Source organism: Oncorhynchus masou, chromosome 28 (assembly GCF_036934945.1).
Source record: "Oncorhynchus masou masou isolate Uvic2021 chromosome 28, UVic_Omas_1.1, whole genome shotgun sequence".
Lineage (NCBI taxonomy): Eukaryota > Metazoa > Chordata > Actinopteri > Salmoniformes > Salmonidae > Oncorhynchus > Oncorhynchus masou.
The window spans coordinates 26875874-26896481 of NC_088239.1; the positions used below are offsets into that span (position 1 = coordinate 26875874).

The 20608-nt window shown below is 45.3% G+C and overlaps 1 protein-coding gene across 4 annotated transcripts in view; it reads left to right on the forward strand.

The window, feature by feature from the left end:
- LOC135517443 (arf-GAP with SH3 domain, ANK repeat and PH domain-containing protein 1-like) overlaps nt 1-20608 on the forward strand; it is a 77527-nt gene that overhangs the window by 34170 nt on the left and 22749 nt on the right. For all 4 annotated transcript variants that reach the window (XM_064941743.1, XM_064941741.1, XM_064941740.1 and 1 more), the window contains exons 5-13: nt 3008-3057; nt 4986-5115; nt 7362-7447; nt 9837-9912; nt 10071-10157; nt 11892-11992; nt 12096-12165; nt 13338-13425; nt 13764-13812. In XM_064941743.1, coding sequence (XP_064797815.1) covers nt 3008-3057; nt 4986-5115; nt 7362-7447; nt 9837-9912; nt 10071-10157; nt 11892-11992; nt 12096-12165; nt 13338-13425; nt 13764-13812 — 737 coding nt within the window. The remainder of the gene's footprint in view (nt 1-3007; nt 3058-4985; nt 5116-7361; nt 7448-9836; nt 9913-10070; nt 10158-11891; nt 11993-12095; nt 12166-13337; nt 13426-13763; nt 13813-20608) is intronic.

The window sequence follows — 20608 nt, forward strand, 5'->3', positions numbered from 1 at the left end:
CAGGCTTGTCTCCCACATTCATCTTCTATGTGGTAAATGGTACGTGTGTATATAGATTGTGTACAGGCTTGTCTCCCACATTAATCTTCTATGTGGTAAATGGTACGTGTGTACTGTATATAGATTGTGTACGGGCTTGTCTCCCACATTCATCTTCTATGTGGTAAATGGTACGTGTGTATATAGATTGTGTACAGGCTTGTCTCCCACATTCATCTTCTATGTGGTAAATGGTACGTGTGTACTGTATATAGATTGGGTACAGGCTTGTCTCCCACATTCATCTTCTATGTGGTAAATGGTACGTGTGTATATAGATTGTGTACAGGCTTGTCTCCCACATTCATCTTCTATGTGGTAAATGGTACGTGTGTACTGTATATAGATTGTGTACAGGCTTATCTCCCACATTCATCTTCTATGTGGTAAATGGTACGTGTGTACTGTATATAGATTGTGTACAGGCTTGTCTCCCACATTCATCTTCTATGTGGTAAATGGTACGTGTGTATATAGATTGTGTACAGGCTTGTCTCCCACATTCATCTTCTATGTGGTAAATGGTACGTGTGTATATAGATTGTGTACAGGCTTGTCTCCCACATTCATCTTCTATGTGGTAAATGGTACGTGTGTATATAGATTGTGTACAGGCTTGTCTCCCACATTCATCTTCTATGTGGTAAATGGTACGTGTGTATATAGATTGTGTACAGGTTTGTCTCCCACATTCATCTTCTATGTGGTAAATGGTACGTGTGTATATAGATTGTGTACAGGCTTGTCTCCCACATTCATCTTCTATGTGGTAAATGGTACGTGTGTACTGTATATAGATTGTGTACAGGCTTGTCTCCCACATTCATCTTCTATGTGGTAAATGGTACGTGTGTATATAGATTGGGTACAGGCTTGTCTCCCACATTCATCTTCTATGTGGTAAATGGTATGTGTGTATATAGATTGGGTACAGGCTTGTCTCCCACATTCATCTTCTATGTGGTAAATGGTACGTGTGTATATAGATTGTGTACAGGCTTGTCTCCCACATTCATCTTCTATGTGGTAAATGGTACGTGTGTATATAGATTGTGTACAGGCTTGTCTCCCACATTCATCTTCTATGTGGTAAATGGTACGTGTGTACTGTATATAGATTGTGTACAGGCTTGTCTCCCACATTCATCTTCTATGTGGTAAATGGTACGTGTGTATATAGATTGGGTACAGGCTTGTCTCCCACATTCATCTTCTATGTGGTAAATGGTATGTGTGTATATAGATTGTGTACAGGCTTGTCTCCCACATTCATCTTCTATGTGGTAAATGGTACGTGTGTATATAGATTGTGTACAGGCTTGTCTCCCACATTCATCTTCTATGTGGTAAATGGTACGTGTGTATATAGATTGGGTACAGGCTTGTCTCCCACATTCATCTTCTATGTGGTAAATGGTACGTGTGTACTGTATATAGATTGTGTACAGGCTTGTCTCCCACATTCATCTTCTATGTGGTAAATGGTACGTGTGTATATAGATTGTGTACAGGCTTGTCTCCCACATTCATCTTCTATGTGGTAAATGGTACGTGTGTACTGTATATAGATTGTGTACAGGCTTGTCTCCCACATTCATCTTCTATGTGGTAAATGGTACGTGTGTATATAGATTGTGTACAGGCTTCTCTCCCACATTCATCTTCTATGTGGTAAATGGTACGTGTGTATATAGATTGTGTACAGGCTTGTCTCCCACATTCATCTTCTATGTGGTAAATGGTACGTGTGTATATAGATTGTGTACAGGCTTGTCTCCCACATTCATCTTCTATGTGGTAAATGGTATGTGTGTATATAGATTGTGTACAGACTTGTCTCCCACATTCATCTTCTATGTGGTAAATGGTACGTGTGTATATAGATTGTGTACAGGCTTGTCTCCCACATTCATCTTCTATGTGGTAAATGGTACATGTGTATATAGATTGTGTACAGGCTTGTCTCCCACATTCATCTTCTATGTGGTAAATGGTACGTGTGTACTGTATATAGATTGTGTACAGGCTTGTCTCCCACATTCATCTTCTATGTGGTAAATGGTACGTGTGTATATAGATTGTGTACAGGCTTGTCTCCCACATTCATCTTCTATGTGGTAAATGGTACATGTGTACTGTATATAGATTGGGTACAGACTTGTCTCCCACATTCATCTTCTATGTGGTAAATGGTACGTGTGTATATAGATTGTGTACAGGCTTGTCTCCCACATTCATCTTCTATGTGGTAAATGGTACATGTGTACTGTATATAGATTGGGTACAGACTTGTCTCCCACATTCATCTTCTATGTGGTAAATGGTACGTGTGTATATAGATTGGGTACAGACTTGTCTCCCACATTAATCTTCTCTGTGTGCCAGACTTGATTCAAATTCCTTGTGTTTCAGTGTTCTGTATTTATTTATATGTATGTATGTACAGTATGTATGTATGTTTTTTGTACTGCTCTAGGGATATAATTATTGTTATTTACTATTATGTATTTATTTGAATGTTATTTTTGTATTTCTGTTTTTTTTTCACTCTTTATACAATGCGTGTTGCAGAGAACACCGAAAGAAGAATTATCACAGTGAATTATTGTAATGTTTGTTGTGGTCATTTAATCGCATAAGGGATGGGTTACCAACTGGCGATTTGACACAAAAATCCAATTTTATTTATTCATTCATGCGTAGTGAATTTAATGTTTACACATTCTTTTAATTATTTTTTTTCCAATATTGTTTTTTCATAGTCGAACCAAAACCGAACTGACCTCTAAAAGCATGAATCACTCAGCTCTAATAACCATTGGTTACATGGTTATATGGTTATTGTGCCAGCCCTATGTGGGGCTGTGTTGGAGAGAGAGAATTCTCAAGAGTCAACACTGGACTGTGGGATTCCAGATTGACCTGTTTACTGCTGATTAGTGATACTTTGTTCTCCCCTCTCTTTCAGGATATCAAGAAGCCCTTTGACAAAGCCTGGAAGGATTATGAAGCGAAATTGTAAGTGTGTTAATAAATGTGGGCCTGCACATAGCTGTGTTGGGACAGTTGAGGTTTGCCTTTCGGAAAGTATTCACACCCCTTGACTTGAGGTTAAAGCCCTATTGTACTTGTTTGTTCCCCCTCATAAATCTACACACAATGTCCCATCATGACATTGCAAAAACAGGTTGGTATACATTTTTGCTACGCTAATTTATAAATAAAAAAAACTGAAATATCACATTTACATAAGAATTCATACCCTTTACTCAGTACTTTGTTGAAGCACCTTTGGCAACAATTACAGCCTCGAGTCTTCTTGGGTATGATGCTACAAGCTTGACACATCTGTATTTGGGGAGTTTCTCCCATTCTTCCCTGCAGATCCTCTCAAGCTCTGTCAGGTTGGATGGGGAGCATCGCTGCACAGCTATTTTCAGGTGTCTCCAGAGATGTTAGATCGGTTTCAAGTCCAAGCTCTGGCTGGGCTACTCAAGGACATTCAGAGACTTGTCCTGAAGCAATTCCTGCTTGTCTTGGCTATGTGCTTAGGTTCGTTGTCCTGTTGGAAGGTGAACCTTCACCCCAGTCTGAGGTCCTGAGCGCTCTGGAGCAGGTTTTCGTCAAGAATCTCTCTATACTTTGCTCCGTTCATCTTTCCCTCGATCCTGACTAGTCTCCCAGTCCCTGCCGCTGAAAAAGATCCCCACAGCATGATGCTGCCACCACCATGCTTCACCGTAGGGATGGTGCCATATTTCCTCCAGACGTGACGCTTGGCATTCAGGCCAAAGAGTTCAATCTTGGTTTCATCAGACCAGTGAATCTTATTTCTCATGGTCGGTGAGACCTTTAGGTTCCTTTTGGCAAAATCCAAGCAGGCTGTCATGTGCCTTTTACTGAGAAGTGGCATCCATCTGATTGGTGGAGTGCTGCAGAGATGGTTGTCCTTCTGGAAGGTTCTCCCATCTCCACAGAGGAAGTCTAGAGCTCTGTCAGAGTGACTATCTTGTTCTTGGTCACCAAGAACTGACCACTGACCAAGGCCCTTCTCCCCCGATTGTTCAGTTTGACTGGGCGACCAGCTCTAGGAAGAGTCTTGGTGGTTCTTAACATTTACATTTACATTTAAGTCATTTAGCAGACGCTCTTATCCAGAGCGACTTACAAATTGTTAACTTCTTCCATTTAAGAATGATGGAGGCCACTATGTTCTTGGGGACCTTCAATGCTGCAGACATTTTTTGGTACCCTTCCCCGGATCTGTGCCTAAACACAATCCTATCTCAGAGCTCCACGGACAGTTCCTTCGACCTCATGGCTTGGTTTTTGCTCTGACGTGCACTGTCATCTGTGGGACCTTCTATAGACAGGTGTGTGTCTTTCCCAATCAATTGAATTTACCACTAGTGGACTCCAATCAAGTTGTAGAAACAACTAAAGGATGGTTAATGGAAACAGGATGCACCTGAGCTCTATTTCAAGTCTAATCTCAAAGGGTATGAATACATGTAAATAAGGAATTTATATTTTTAATTATTTATACATTTGCAAAAATTTCAAAAAACCTTCTCTGTCATGATTGGCTATTGTAACAACATGTGGAAAAAGTCAAGTGTATGAACACTTTCCGAAGGCACTGTATATGGTGATGTGTGCTTGTGTGAGACATACAGTTGTTTTTGGTGTCTTTAAAATGTCAGATCTGATGTACTGTATATTACAACAATATTTTAAGTGGAATGTTCCGCCCTGTGAAAGCTCTCTTTCATGCTGAGAATTCCGTCTGATTTAAATGTGAGGTCATGGATTTATTAAACACTGCCTGTCTCTCTTCCTGCCTGCCCTCTTTTTCTTCCTTCCTTCCTTCTTGCCTGTCTGCCTGTCTTGTCTGGTTTCACTCACTAACTGTCTGTCTGTCTGTCTGTCTGTCTGTCTGATTTCAGTACAAAGATCGAGAAGGAGAAGAGGGAGCATGCCAAGCAGCACGGGATGATTCGTACAGAGATAACAGGCGCTGAGATTGCTGAGGAGATGGAGAAGGAACGCCGTCTCTTCCAACTCCAGATGTGTGAGGTTAGAAGCGGGCACTGGGCACAGACTAGAGGGCACTGACGGGGCCCTGCCACCCCAAGCCAAACCTAAGAGGACGACATAAAATCTGCATCCGTGCCAACCTCTGTTCTCTACATGATTATGCTATAACCTAGTTACACGTATCCCCAAAATGACACGAAAAACAGTATCATATTGTATTTCTATGCTCCAATCCTCCTATAGAAAAGGCAGAGCAAAATAACAAACTGTTCGAGCGATGCGCTCAGCTGTGCCAACGAGCTGCCTCCCGGCGGATGTAAACGCCTACTCCTCTCTCCCGCTTTATCTGCAGATTATTTCCTCACTTGGCATAATGGTACTGACAATTTCCATATTAACTTAGTGCCTCACTGTGGGATTCTAATTGGAGCAGTCATGGAGGAGCTCAACCCATCCACCTCTATTTCTGTGTACAGCGGTCGCGGGGTGGTTTGTCCTTCTTGGGTTTTTAGGGTTATCTCATTCACTGTGTTGTTATTGTGGATTTTTTGATATTGCTTATAGTGTAGTGCTAGAGGGGCCCAGAGTTTATAACTAGGGCCCCAAGTTTTTCCTGCTCAAGTCATATTGACAGGAAAAACTCCCGACCCTATAAGCGTGACTGAAGTAAAATGTATGCATCTGCTAAATGGCCTATATTATTATTATTATTATTATTATTATATATTGATAGCATTGCTAGCATTGTGTGGCACCCTATTCCCTACACAGTGCACAACTTTGGACCAGGGCCCATAGGGCACTATATAAGGTATAGGGTGCCATTTGTTACACCAAATCTATCTTCCATCCCACTTTGCACTGCTACCGCTGCTAGTATGGGAGGGACCAGGTGACGCTCAGCACAGCAGGCTATGTTCTCCATCTGATCTGAGACCAGACATTGCTACTGCAGCGTCCCTCGCCTCCCATTCACACAAAGCCCCATAACACACAGGCACCAACAGGCATTCACAACACACACTAAACCCACCCCACAGCGCAGACACCACAGACAAAAAGTGGATAATCTCTGAGTCGCACACACTCAGACAGACAAAAGCAATATGTGTGTGACTGTGTGTTTGGTTTCAGGGTAGCATGCACATGAGCACACACATACACACAGAGGATCACATGGTAAGAAATGCAGCACAGAAGCTTTGGGGGACAGGAGTTGCCTTAGAAGGGCATTCTGGAATAGATTAAATGTCCTCTGTGTGCGGAGCTGAAAATGGTGCTCAGCAGTGATTCTTCACAAGCTGTTCTAGATTGGTACGCCATGGGATAAACTCAGATTAAGATGATGTTTTATTCATTTGTTCATCGGACATGAATTTGTCAGAGGAATTTGCTAATTTGGAGGCCGTAGTGGTTCCTGAAAAATAAAGGAAAACACAATTCTAGTTATCCATTTCAAACACAATTTACTCATGATATTTTACAGATGTAAAATCTTAATTTGATCACGCTTTTGTTGCTGGGCATTTTCATGCATACTAGGAAATGCAAACTTGTAGTGTATTCGAGGTTTAAAAAGGCCTCTAAAATTTGTGAATTCCACTTTAAAATGTCAGACTTGATTTTCCCTGACGAAGAACGTATCAACCCCTACAAAAAATGTCTATGAATTATAATCCACATAATAATTCACATTTCCTGTTGCTGCAGGATTATTTTCAAACGGGCTCAAATTAAGATCCTACATCTGTATATTGCCGTCCTTTTCAGTGACGTTTAGATGTTTAGCCGTTTTTTCGGCTCCCACGGACTCAATGCTGTGTTGGCATCGTGGATCAGAGGCTCATAACCTCCATCGTATGGGCATTCTGATAGGATTATTATAAGTGTTCAGAAGACATATTTTACACAAACAAACATTTTGTTTTATGGTGGTTTAATGAAGGGCTGGACAATTTTTCCAGCAGAGGATTGGTGTGGTTGGGTGGGGTGCAGACTTTTTTTCCAGCCTAGCAGTAACATGACGATTTACTGGTTCGTAAATGATAGGCTTCAAATAAATTATAGATTTCAAATAAGACCTTGATTAATAAAGTCACGTGTTTCTGCTTTGCTCGAACAAAAGCCTTGCCCCCACTCAGCCTTTAGTGATTGTCCACCCCTGGTTTAATGTATCACCAATACGTATAAGCATGGCAATACTCTGAATTGCATTTCCAAAATCATGTAACAGAGCGTTCTATTTGATGTCAGTTTTCACAGGCCACCACTTGTTTTCTCTACAGTACCTGATCAAAGTCAACGAGATCAAGACCAAGAAGGGAGTGGACCTTCTCCAGAACCTCATCAAGTATTACCACGCACAATGCAAGTAAGTAAACAGTGGCGCATTATCTCCCTCATTTACCATAGTGTGAGAGTCCCCCAAACACGTGTGGATCATGTCTACTGAGATGTGTCTGATTGGTGGTGAACACATCATTTCTAAGGGAATTATGTCACTGTATACTCTCAAGACTAGCTCTACAGTGCATTCAGAAAGTATTCAGACCCCTTGACTTTTTTCAAATTTTGTTACATTATACAGCCTTATTCTAATATTCAAAAATGGATTCAATTGTTTGTTTTTTTCCCTCATCAATCTACCCACAATACCCCATAATTACAAAGTAAAAACAGTTTTTTAGAAATGTTTGCAAATGTATAAAAATAAAACACTGAAATTTGACATTTACATAAGTATTCAGACCCTTTACTCAGTACTTTGTTGAAGAACCTTTGGCAGTGATAACAGCCTCGAGTCTTCTTGGTTATGACGCTACAAGCTTGGCACACCTGTATTTGGGGATTTTCTTCCATTCTTCTCTGCAGATCCTCTCAAGGTCTGTCCGGTTGGATGGGGAGCGTTGCTGCACAGCTATTTTCAGGTCTCTTCAGAGATTCAAGTCCGGGCTCTGGCTGGGCCACTCAAGGACATTCAGAGACCTTTTCCGAAGCCACTCTTGCGTTATCTTGGCTGTGTGCTTAGGGTTGTTGTCTTATTGGAAGGTGAACCTTCTCCCCAGTCTCAGGTCCAGACAGTCTTGTTTCTCTTGGTCTGAGAGTCTTTAGGTGCCTTTTAGCAAACTCCAAGCGGGCTGTCATGTGCATTTTACTGAGGAGTGGCTTCCGTCTGGCCACTCTACCATAAAGGCCTGATTGGTGGAGTTCTGCAGAGATGGTTGCCCTTCTGGAAGGTTCTCCCATCACCACAGAGGAACTTTGAAGCTCTGTCAGATTGACCATCAAGTTCTTGGTCACCTCCCCGACCAAGGCCCTGGGGGTTCCAAACTTCTTCCATTTAAGAATGATGGAGGCCACTGTGTCCTTGGGGACCTTCAATGCTGCAGAAATGTTTTGGTGCCCTTCCCCAGATCTGTGCCTCGACACAATCCTTTATCGGAGCTCTACTGACATTTCCTTTGACCTCATGGCTTGGTTTTTGCTCTGACATGCACTGTCAACTGTGGGACCTTATATAGACAGGTGTGTGCCTTTCCAAACCATGTCCAATCAATTGAATCTAACACAGGTGGACTCCATTCAAGTTGTAGAAACATCTCAAGGATGATCAATGGAAACAGGATGTACCTGAGCTCAATTTCGAGTCTCATAGCAAAGGGTCTGAATACATGTAAATAAGATATTTATGTTTTTTAATTTAAAAATACATTTGCAAACATTTCTAAAAACATGTTTTAATTTTCTCGTTATGGGGTATTTAATCCATTTGAGAATAAGCCTGTAACGGAGCAAAATGTGGAAAAAGTCAAGAGGTTTGAATACTTTCCAAAGGCATTGTATATTATTCTCTCTGTGATTACTCTTTGCTCTTTCTCTTTCCCTCTTTCTTTATTTTTCTCTCCCTCTCTTTTCATCTCTCTCCCTCTCAACCCCCCTCCATCCCGCTCTCTTGAATGGGGTGATGCATGATTTACCGGTCTTGGGTAGGGAGTAATATTTAGCTCTCATAAATATGCATGACCCTTCATGACGATGTGACGTGACAGCCGTGGGGGTTTGTGGGTAAATAATGGGTGCCCCCTGTGCCAGGGACTGAGCCCAACGCTGTGTCACCGACAGGCCTGACAGCCTCAATGCTGCTAGGTGGTTGTGTCATAACATTGGGGAAACAAAACAATGCAGTTTTCTGGTTGTCTACTCAACCCAAAACTATGACTATCACAGTGTAGAGACATGCCTTATAGAGCGATGGGAAAAGAACCTTTCAGTAGAAAACTGAGTTTCAGAGGGATGAGTGGGCCGAGGGAGGTGATGTATCCCTGGAGGGTAGGGGAGACAGAGGGGGTGGAGAGAAAGAGAGGGGGATAGAAGGGTTGTTAGTGGAGACGAGCGGATGCAGCATTCAGGTAGATGCCACTGGCACTGGCAGATCCATAATGGATGACAGGAGGTGCTTAGCATTCCACTCTGGACACAGCCAGAGAGAGACAGGAGAGAGAGAGATCTCTATGCCAAAAGCCAGAGGAGCCAAGCAGTGCTATACATTATACATATCCAACTGCATCAGTCTCATTCTCAGTCACCCCTCTATTCATTTTGACCTTTCTAATGGCCGTATAAGTCTTGGACACTTGACATTTCGAAATGATGTAAAAGATGCTACACTCCACCAAATGACTGCCCTTCGTCTCACTTTCGTTGGAATTAAAGTGGAAACCTCAGTGGAATTCTAATGTCCGCCCTGTAATCTCTTACAGCTTCTTCCAAGATGGCTTGAAGACGGCAGATAAGCTGAAGCAGTACATTGAGAAGCTGGCTGCTGACCTCTACAATGTAAATACCCACCCACAGGCTTCTCTCCATCTGATTACTGCTACTCTGCAGCCTGACATGTTATCTAGACTGATTCAGTGAGTGAGTGAGTGAGCGATTGATTGAGTGTGTGTGTTTGTTTGTTTTGTCTTATCTCACCTGGTGTATGTCCTTCTCAGATAAAGCAGACTCAGGACGAGGAGAAGAAACAGCTGACGGCTCTCAGAGACTTGATCAAGTCATCGCTTCAGCTGGACCAGAAGGAGGTAGGCAGAACCTGAACAATCTAGTCCTAACTGGGCCAAGTGGGCCCAAGCCAGAGTTGACAAATAGGGAAAATAGTGGAAACTCCCTCCAGCCATGTGTGCACCAAAATCAATGTTTGGTGGAAAATCAGACCGCAGCAGTAGACTCCTCAGTCCTCACCCCTAACCTTTCACCCTTAGAGGGTGTAGCTACTAGCTAGTCTCCTGTAGTGCAGAGTGAGTACAAAGTGCTGTACCATGCTGGTAGCCAGTGTTTAGTAGGCCTTGGCTGGTAACCAGTGTTGTGCCTCACTGGCTGCTTAGTGGAGAGCAACTTACTGTCTTAAAAGTCCAGTGGAGTCAAAAATGGGACTTTCCTGTGTTTTATATGTATTTCCACATTATGAGCTCAGAATAATACTTTTAAATTGTGAAAATTATGATAATGCCCTTTTAGTGTGAGAGCTGTTTGAAAAGACTGCCTGTTTTGGTGGGATGGAGTTTTGGCCTTCCTGGTGACATCACCAGGCAATAAATGAGTTAATAGTCCAATAAGAAAGAGTGTTTCAAACCTCTCTGCCAATAACGGCTAGTTTTTAGTTTTCCACTCACCACTCAGACCACTCCCAGACAGTCCTAGCAAAATTCTTGATTGAGAAATTGCTGTTTGCTAAGAAGCTATTTTAGTTTGTTTTCAATTAAAATTGTCAAAAATAATCACATTTAGGTACTTAACTGTTACCCCAAAAGGTTTGATATTGAGATTTTTTTTAAATGAGGCTTCATTAGCTAACTAACCTAACCTAACCTCATTCTAAGCACTCACAGGTCACAACTGCCAAACACATCAATTAGGTTTATCACTCAGTCTCACACTCAATGCTAGCTGCTCGCTGTGTTTTGCATGTTGCTACTGTATAATAGTGAGCAGAGCCTAAGTGAGAGGGACTGGCCTGCCGTGTCAACACAGCTACAACTATCTGTCTGTGTCCCAAAATGGCACCCTATTCCTTACATAGAGCACTCATTTTGACCAGAGCCCCGAGCCCCATGGGTGAAAGTGGTGCACTTTATAGGGAACAGGGTGCCATTTGGGACGGAGCCAACGATCCACATTGAACATCCTCTGGTTTATAACGTCCAGACACAAATGTTGTCACTCACGCAATCACTCACTCACTCATCATACCGTACTACACTAACACCTACACTCAATGAGGGCAGGCGCTCTCTCACTCACAACTACACCTCGGCGGCTTCTTTCACTCTCTCTCTCTCTCTATTCCCCTCTACTCGCTGCTCGTCTGGACTCAAGTCTAGAAGAGTAAGTGCTAGCATGCTTCTGACAGATTTTGAAGAGCATGCCCTCCACTGTGTCTCTCCATTAGAAACCTGCTGTGTTTTTCATCTGATAGTGTGTTGGAGCATGTGTGCCTCCCAAGTGGCTCCCTATTCTCTATGTAGTGCCCTTCTTTTGACCGGGAAAAAGTGGAAAAGTATCTCAATAAATGGAGAGTTGGGCGCCATTTGGGATGCACACCATGATCCTTTGAACATCAAATGTGACCCAAGAAATAATAGCGGCCATGTGGGTCAGACACACACACACACACACACACACACACACACACACACACACACACACACACACACACACGACCCTGGCCTGCACTCTCTGTAAGAGGCATATTTGGTTGGTTATGTGCGGTGAGTTGCTGTGTTTTCTGTGTCTAAACACTGAGTGTGTTACTGCAGGACTCCCAGAGTAAGCAGGGTGGCTATAGTATGCACCAGCTGCAGGGCAACAAAGAGTTTGGCTGTGAGAAGAAAGGCTACCTGATGAAGAAGAGTGATGGGTAGGTCACACACACACACAGACACTGAACAGCACTGAACATACACAGACATGAAGAGCCCTTTTCGGATCCTTCGTTGTGACTTGGTGTTGTCTTCCTGCAGGCTGAGGAAGGTGTGGCAGAGGAGGAAGTGTTCAGTGAAGGGTGGCATGCTCACCATCGCTCATGCTACGGTGAGTGGCAAAACACACACACACAACTTGAGCACCCTTACACATTCCTGTCGAGGCTAGATCAAAGTCAACATCCAGTAGGAAGGAAGCTGTGTAGGCCACTATCAATCTAGCGGTTGGCAGAGAGGAATCGACATGGGTGGGTTGCCAAGGCAACCCCTTAGCCCCCTCCCTCTCCTGTTGCTGTGGTGACTCATCACTGAGTGTGGTGCTGGCTCTACTCTTCTCGGGGTCTGTGGATACTGTGCTGCTAGATAGACAGACACACATGCACACAAGGAAGTGTGAGAGAACACACACACACCCACAGTATAGCTAGCCCCTGTTTTTCTTATTGCAGCTCTACATTGCGGTGACCTCCCCCGAATGTCACTAATCGATTCCTCATTTCCACCCATACTTCCACCATCCTTTCAAGGAAACGCGCAAATGTACTTGTCCCCTGTTCTTTGTCTGACGGCTTGTTGCCGCTCCTTCTCCATGTCTATTACCCATCAGCCCCTGTGCCAGCCTGGCAAGCCTCACCACAGGGCTCATCACAGTCCGTTGATGTTTTGTTAACACCCCCCACCATCCCCACTGCCCACATGCCCGGGCACAGTCACAATGCAGTGCCCAGTCTACACACGTGCCAGCTGATCACACTGCTGTTATCATAATATTACAGTGGGTATCTTAACTGAAGCCAAGCCAAAGTGGTGATGCCTGGACCACAGACACAGTACTGAGGGAATACTTGGGATTCTCCCTAAGCTAGCTGCATACACTGTTAAGTCTAGTGGTCAGGCTGTGTCTCAAATCACACAGGGCTCTACAAGGTATCGAAACGGATTCCTTTATTGAGTCGAGACAAAAGGACATTACCCACAATGCCTAACATCAGCAGATGAATTGACGTATTCCTTTACCAACCTGTCAATTTCCAGACGCTCTGATCCAGAGCAGTGAGTGTAAACATTTTTATGTTTGTTTGTACTGGTCCCCCATGGGAATCGATCCCACAACTATGGCGTTGCAAGTGCCGTGCTCTGCCAACTGAGCCACACGGGACCATCCAGAGTCAGATAGGCTTGTAGTGTTAGTTTCATAGCACCAATACTGGGTGATGGACAGATTCCTTTTCAGAATTTCTGTCAAATAGCTAAGTCGTCTGTCTCTGTGTGTTCGTGCAGTCCAACAGGCAGCCTGTGAAACTCAACCTGCTCACCTGCCAGGTCAAGCCCTGTGCCGAGGACAGGAAGTGCTTCGACCTCATTTCCCGTAAGTACCTCTTCCTGTAACCCCCACACCAACACAGTAGTTACCATGGGCGTGAGATGGGCTGTGAGAATTGGGGCCTTATATTACCTTCTGTAGGAATTCAGAAACAGGAAGCGTCGAATAGACCGTTTTGTGCCACGGGACGCCAGTAAGCTCTTTCACACGCTCCATTTTCCTGGCGTCCTGTTTGAATGGTGCCATGACAACGCCTGAAACACGCTGTGCTTGTGAATTACTCCGCCGTGCATCTCCACAGGGCTATGTCACGTCACATGATTACACAGTGTCTGCTGGGTCCGAGAGATCACGTTCCCGTCTCATCTTCTCTCTGCCAACAGATAACCGGACGTATCACTTCCAGGCTGAGGATGAACAGGAGTTTGTCATGTAAGTGTACCGTGACAGTCCCCCCCCACATTGTAAACATTCACCTCCTATTAGTATCCAACTCCAAAGGCAGGTACATAGTAAGATAAGACTGTGATGGAATTTGGGGTTACGGTTATTTGTCAGCCACGTGACTCGGTCACCGTTATAATCGCATTAATAGCAAAAACGCACATTTTCTCCTCGTTTTTCGCACCTGACTGCACGTGCTGCTGCTGGGGGGTATTGCCTAGGCAACCGAAGACGTGTTTGCTGTGTGTGTGTGGGGGGGGGGGTTATACAATTACCGTGCCAGCTCTAAAGTAATGCATGCTGAAGCGATGAACCTTGTACTGTTAATGTGTGAGTGTGAAAGACGAGATCGGTGAGGTTTAACAAAGAAAGACACCGTTTTCTTTAACGGAAAAGGTTTTGTCTAGTGTCCATGCTCCATTGACAATGAGGGATTTTTTTTTTATCCCTGAGAGAGAGAGAGTGGACTGCTAAGTGCTAGCAGCGGTAAAGGTATCTTCATGTATGTGTGGGATCTGTGGTTGTTATTCAGGTCACTGTAACCCAGGGATGGGCAACTGGCGTCGGCACGCTGATACATTTCCAGAGATGTATTTATTTTTTGTTATAATTGTAGAACACACAAGGTGCAATTTCGAAAATTTGGTTGTGAATCGGCAGTTTTTCGATTGTTATGTCAGTCACTGACATTCGCTCAATTAGCACGTTAGCAAAAAGTTTTTTTTAGATTGGTAAATTAGCGACCTGCTATCTAAACTTGTAGAATTACCGACTGTGGGCCCCCATTGATTTTGTTAGTCACTCTCACTTAGATATCATATTAAAAACTGCAAACATTTCTCTCCACCCTATGTCAAAATGTGTAGAATTGTAGGAAATAAGCAGTAAAACTGCCAATTTGTCTCTCTGCCCCATGGCAAAATAAGTTGAATTGCTTTAAATTAGTTATACAATTGCTAAATCTTTTCTCTGCCCCATGGCAAAATGTCTAGATTTGCAGCAAACTTGCTTTAAAACTGCAACATATTCTCTGCGCCCTATGGCAAAATGTGTAGAAATGCAGGAAATTAACTCAAACTTTTTTTCTCTCCGCTGTCATAGGGTGTGCCGCTAAATGCAAAAATGAAACTTAAGAACCGTAAGCGTAGGAATAGCGCACATAGAACAGATCTACCGCTTCTTAGACTTGCTTTCAATGAGAATGACAGATCTATAACTCACACGTTTATGTGAATTTGGTCAGGTAGCCCAAATAGTTACATATTGCACTTTTAAATATACTGAGACACAACCGGCCTTGCTTTAGGATACATCCCAAATGGCACCATATTCCCTATGTAGTGCACTACACTCTTGGAAAAAAGGGTTCCAAAACAGTTCTTTGGGGAGGGATAGGGTTCTACCAAGAACTGTTTTGATCAGAAGAACCCTTTTTGGGAGACAAGGGTTCTTTGTACGTGAAGTGTTCTACCTAGAACCTTTAAAATCCAAAGAACAGTTTTTGAAAGAAAGGGTTCTTTGATGAATATTTGGAAGGCAAGAAGGATTCTTTGGAATGCAAGAAGGATTCTACATAGAACCATATATAATATTTCCCATCATGCTCTATTGCAGGGAGACTTATGTAATTGTTTGTTTTACTGTAATATCTGTGTTTTTGCATGTACATTGCTTGGTTGATTAATTGTATGTTACACAAAGATAAATAACATACAGTTTTTTAAACTAATCCCATCTGTAAGAAATGTGATTTATTTCACCCGTTACTGATATGGTTGTTCCAGTTTAGATGATTGAGGTAGTCTCAATATGCAGTCTTCCCTACCCTGACAGTCATTCTGAATTCAGGTTGTAGGTGATTAACAATTCCACTTGTTGGATATCTTAACTCTGGCTGTATTCCAATAGAATTACACATCACTTTGCAAGCCAGCATAATGTGACTTGCAGGCCTGATGTGGCTTGTGAACCAGAACATGCCTACCACCACTGTGATAGGCTATAATTAGGCCCTCGAAGAAAGGCCTTATGATATCTGGAATGCATTGCTGTCAGGACCCGGTTACGAACCTGGGTCTCCGGAGTGAGAAACAGTCACTTAACCAACTGAGCCACGAATAGTCAGCAGAACCCAGAAGATGAGGCAGACACAGCAGTACTTAAGACGGTGTATTTAATAAAGTAAAAAGGAGAAGTCCTTCAATACAAAAAAAATGGCAAATCCAAAAGGTGGTAGGAATAGCACAAAAAGCCTCAAGAGATACTCGAAAACAAAAACAGAATTCCACAAGAGCATCCACCGGAATCGACAAGAATACACAGAACACTAGGGCTGGGTGCTAACATACAAACACAGAGCACAGAACTGAGGGAAACTAAGGGTTTAAATACAATCAGGGGAAACGAGGCACAGGTGCAAATAATAATGGGGAACAAGGGAAAAAACACAAGGTCAAAAAGCACAATGGGGGCATCTAGTGACCAAAACCCGGAACAACCCTGGCCAAATCCTGACAGAATCCCCCCCCTAGGAACGGCTCCTGACGTTCCTACCAGCTCTCTCGGGGTGGAGTGCCCTGAACTGACGAATGAGGTCAGGGTCCAGGATGTCTTTGGCAGGAACCCAGGAGCGCTCCTCGGGACCGTAGCCTTCCCAGTCCACCAGATACTGCCAGGACCGCTGCACCCGGCGGGAATCCAGTATCCGATGGACGGTATAAGCCGGCTGGCCTCCAATGACACGAGGCGGAGGTCTGTCTGCCGGGACAAGGGGAGAAAAACAACAGGTTTTAACAATGAAATGTGAAATGTGGGATTAATCTTAAGGGATCTGGGTAAGTGTAGGCGATAAGAAACTGGGTTAACTCTCCTGGCAACCTTGAAGGGACCGATGTATTTTTGGACAGCTTGCGAGACTCCACCCGTAGAGGTAAGTCTCTTGTGGAGAGCCAGACTCTCTGGCCGGGGCGCAGGGTAGGCCCGGGACGGCGACGTCTGTTGGCTTGTTGTTGGTACCTCTGTGAGGAACGCATAAGATTAAGACGGGTCTTCCTCCACATAAGCCGACAGCGTCTGACGAACTTCAAGGCTGAAGGCACTCTGACTTCTGCCTCCTGGTCCGGGAACAATGGAGGAGCATAGCCAAACTGACACTGTGCGGGGACATACCAGTGGAGGAGGAGCGCAAGGTGTTGTGCGCGTATTCGGCCCAAACAATAAAGGATGACCATGTGGACGGGTTGTCACGAGTCATACATCGGAGGGTGGTTTCCAGCTCTTGATTCATCCTCTCTGTTTGGCCGTTGGACTCCGGATGGTACCCTGAAGATAGACTGGCAGAAGCCCCCATGAGTTGGTAGAAGGCCTTCCAAAACCTTGAGGCGAACTGGGGACCTCTGTCAGAAACCATATCTTGAGGAATGCCGAAGACTCGGAACACATGATTAATTACCAACTCAGCCGTTTCCTTGGCAGAAGGTAACTTAGTCAGAGGGACGAACCTGGCCGCCTTTGAAAACCTGTCGATTATGACTAGGATAGTAGTATTGCCATGGGATGGAGGAAGTCCAGTAATAAAGTCCAATGAGATATGGGACCAGGGTCTGTGGGGAACAGGTAAAGGGTGAAGGAGTCCTTGAGGCCGGAGGTGAGAAGATTTGCCCTGGCAGCACACGGGACAGGCATTGACGAAAGTGGCAACGTCTTCTCTTATGGTAGGCCACCAGAACTTACGCTGGATGAACTCCAAGGTGCGACCTACGCCCGGATGACAGGTGAGGCGAGAGGAGTGCCCCCACAGAAGGACCTGAGTCCTCACTGCCTTGGGGACAAACAACCGATTGGCAGGACCTCCTTTTGGGTCCGGTTCGCTAGCTTGAGCACGTCTCACGGTATCCTCAACTTGCCACGAGATCGGAGCCACAATCTTAGCAGCAGGAAGGACAGGCATGTCCGTGTCATCTCGAATGGCAGGAGCGTAGACTCGGGACAGGGCATCCGGTTTGAGATTCTTCGACCCGGGCCGATAGGTGAGGATAAACTGGAATCGATTGAAGAAAAGAGACCATCTAGCTTGTCTAGAGTTCAACCGCTTCGCCTGCTGGATATACTCCAGATTTTTGTGGTCCGTAAGCACTTGAAACGGGTGAGAAGCCCCCTCGAGCCAGTGTCTCCATTCCTTCAATGCCATCTTAACCGCTAGGAGTTCACGATCCCCCACATCGTAGTTCCTCTCAGTCGGGGTAAGCCGGTGTGAGAAGAAAGCGCACGGATGAAGCTTCTCGTCTTCACCCCTCTGAGACAGGACAGCTCCAACACCAACCTCTGATGCGTCTACCTCCACCACAAATGGTTCATCCGTAGTCGGTAGTATCAGGATGGGAGCAGAGAGAACGCGCTGCTTGAGTCCTTGGAAGGCCGTCTCAGCTTCTCTTCCCCACAAAAACCTTGCATTGCCACCCTTGGTTAAAGCTGAGAGAGGGGCTGCCACCAAGCTGAAGTTCTTGATGAACTTGCGGTAAAAGTTTGTGAAGCCCAGGAAACGCTGAACTTCCTTAACGGATTTGGGGGTGGGCCAATCCGCTACCGCCCCTACCTTCCTGGGGTCCATTTGGACTCGACCGGGTTCCACTACAAATCCCAGGAATTGTACTCGGGATGAATGGAATTCACATTTTTCCGGCTTAACGTACAGATGGCTGTCTAGGAGGCGTTTGAGTACTTGTCTGACATGCTTAGTGTGTTCTTGAAGGGAGCTCGAAAAGATGAGGATGTCATCCAAGTAAACGAACACAAATATGTTAAGCATATCCCTAAGCACATCGTTTATGAGCGCTTGGAACACCGCTGGGGCGTTGGTCAGGCCGAAGGGCATCACCAAGTATTCATAGTGACCAGTAGGCGTGTTGAAAGCGGTCTTCCACTCGTCACCAGGTCTGATCCGCACAAGATGGTATGCGTTCCGCAGGTCAAGCTTAGTGAAAACAACTGCTTCCTGGAGCAGCTCGAAGGCTGTGGCCATAAGGGTTAGCTGGTAACGGTTACGGACGGTTATGGCATTGAGTCCTCGACGTAATCCACCGTCTTTCTTGGACACAAAGAAAAACCCTGCTCCCGCCGGGGAGGTGGATGGACGCATGAGGCCTGCTTCCAGAGCGTCCTTGATGTAGGTATCCATAGCAGCTCGTTCGGGTGGAGATAGGGAAAAGATCCGACCCCTGGGGGGCAAGTGCCCGGAAACAGGTCGATGGGGCAATCGTAAGGTCTATGGGGTGGTAGCATGGTGGCCCTCTGTTTGCTAAACACCAGTTTGAGGTCATGGTAACACTCGGGAACTCGGGTCAGGTCGATGGATTCTAAAGACTCGGGAGTAGAACTCGGGAATTCTGGAAAATACAAGTAGCTTGGCACGTAGGACCCCACTGCTTGATAGTGCCCATAGACCAGTCGATGTGAGGGTTATGGCTGTGAAGCCAGGGGTATCCAAGGACGAGAGGGAACTCGGAACAGGAGATCAAATGAAAGTTCATCAATTCCTGGTGTTGTGAAACTGAAAGTCGCAAGGAGGTAGTGACATGAGTGACAAGTCCAGATCCCAAAGGGCTTCCATCCAATGTAGTGACCCTCATGGGTTCACTCAGAGGTTCAGAGGGAACGCCATTCTCCTTCGCCCAGACACCATCCATGAAGTTACCTGCGGCTCCAGAGTCTACCAAGGCTTGAAGGTGAAGCTTGTGGTTGTCCCAGGAGAGGGTGACTGGAATGAGCAGACGGGAGTTGGACGGATGGGAGGAAGTTATGTTTCCCGTTACAGTTCCCCCCGGTCTGTACGGGACAGAGCGTTTCCCTGGAGCCCGGGACACGTGGAACGGAAATGGCCCGGTTTGCCGCAATATAGACAGCGTCGCTCCCTCATCCGGCGGTCTCTCTCAGCCTGGGAGATGCGTCCAATCTGCATGGGTTCCGATGGAGCCAGCGAGGATAAAGGTGGGGACTCGGAGCTGGGACTGATAGGAGCTAGAGGTCTACGGTTGAGTTCTCTCTCTCTCAGACGCTGGTCAATGCGTGAGGCCAACTTGATCAGGGACTCGAGATTGTCCGGTGGTTCCCGAGTGGCCAGTTCATCTTGGATAGTGTCGGAAAGGCCTTTCAGAAAGCACACCGTGAGCGCCTCGTTGTTCCAGCCACTTGCTGCTGCCACCGTGCGGAACTGGATGGCATAGTCCGTCACGCTGCGCCAACCTTGGTGGAGAGTCAGGAGCTGTTTGGCTGAGTCAGAACCACTGCTTGGGCCTTGAAACACTCGTTTGAATTCCTCAGCAAAGGCAGAGTAGCTGGCACAGCAGGAACTATGGGCATCCCACACAGCAGTAGCCCAGGCCAGGGCTTTTTCCGACAGCAGGGTGATGATATAAGCGATCTTAGACCGGTCGGTGGGAAACGACGAGGGTTGTAGCTCAAAGGAGAGAGAACATTGGGTGAGAAACCCTTTACAAGCACTTGGATCACCTGAGAACCGTTGGGGAGGTGGAAGACGAGGTTCAGCCAGGGGGTTAACTGCCATGGGTACGTGAATCTGAGGTACTGGGACGGGAACTGTTGCCGGGGTAAGACGATCAGATATTTGCTTAATGGAAGTCAGCATCTCCGACAGAAGATGAGAATGTCTAGCCATTAAGGCCTCTTGCTGAACCAGGGCGGCTTCGTCGCGTTGGACAGTCTCCTGGTGGTGGGACAGCATGGCAAAAAGGTCCTGGGAACTGGCTGCCTCTGGGTTCATTTTTGG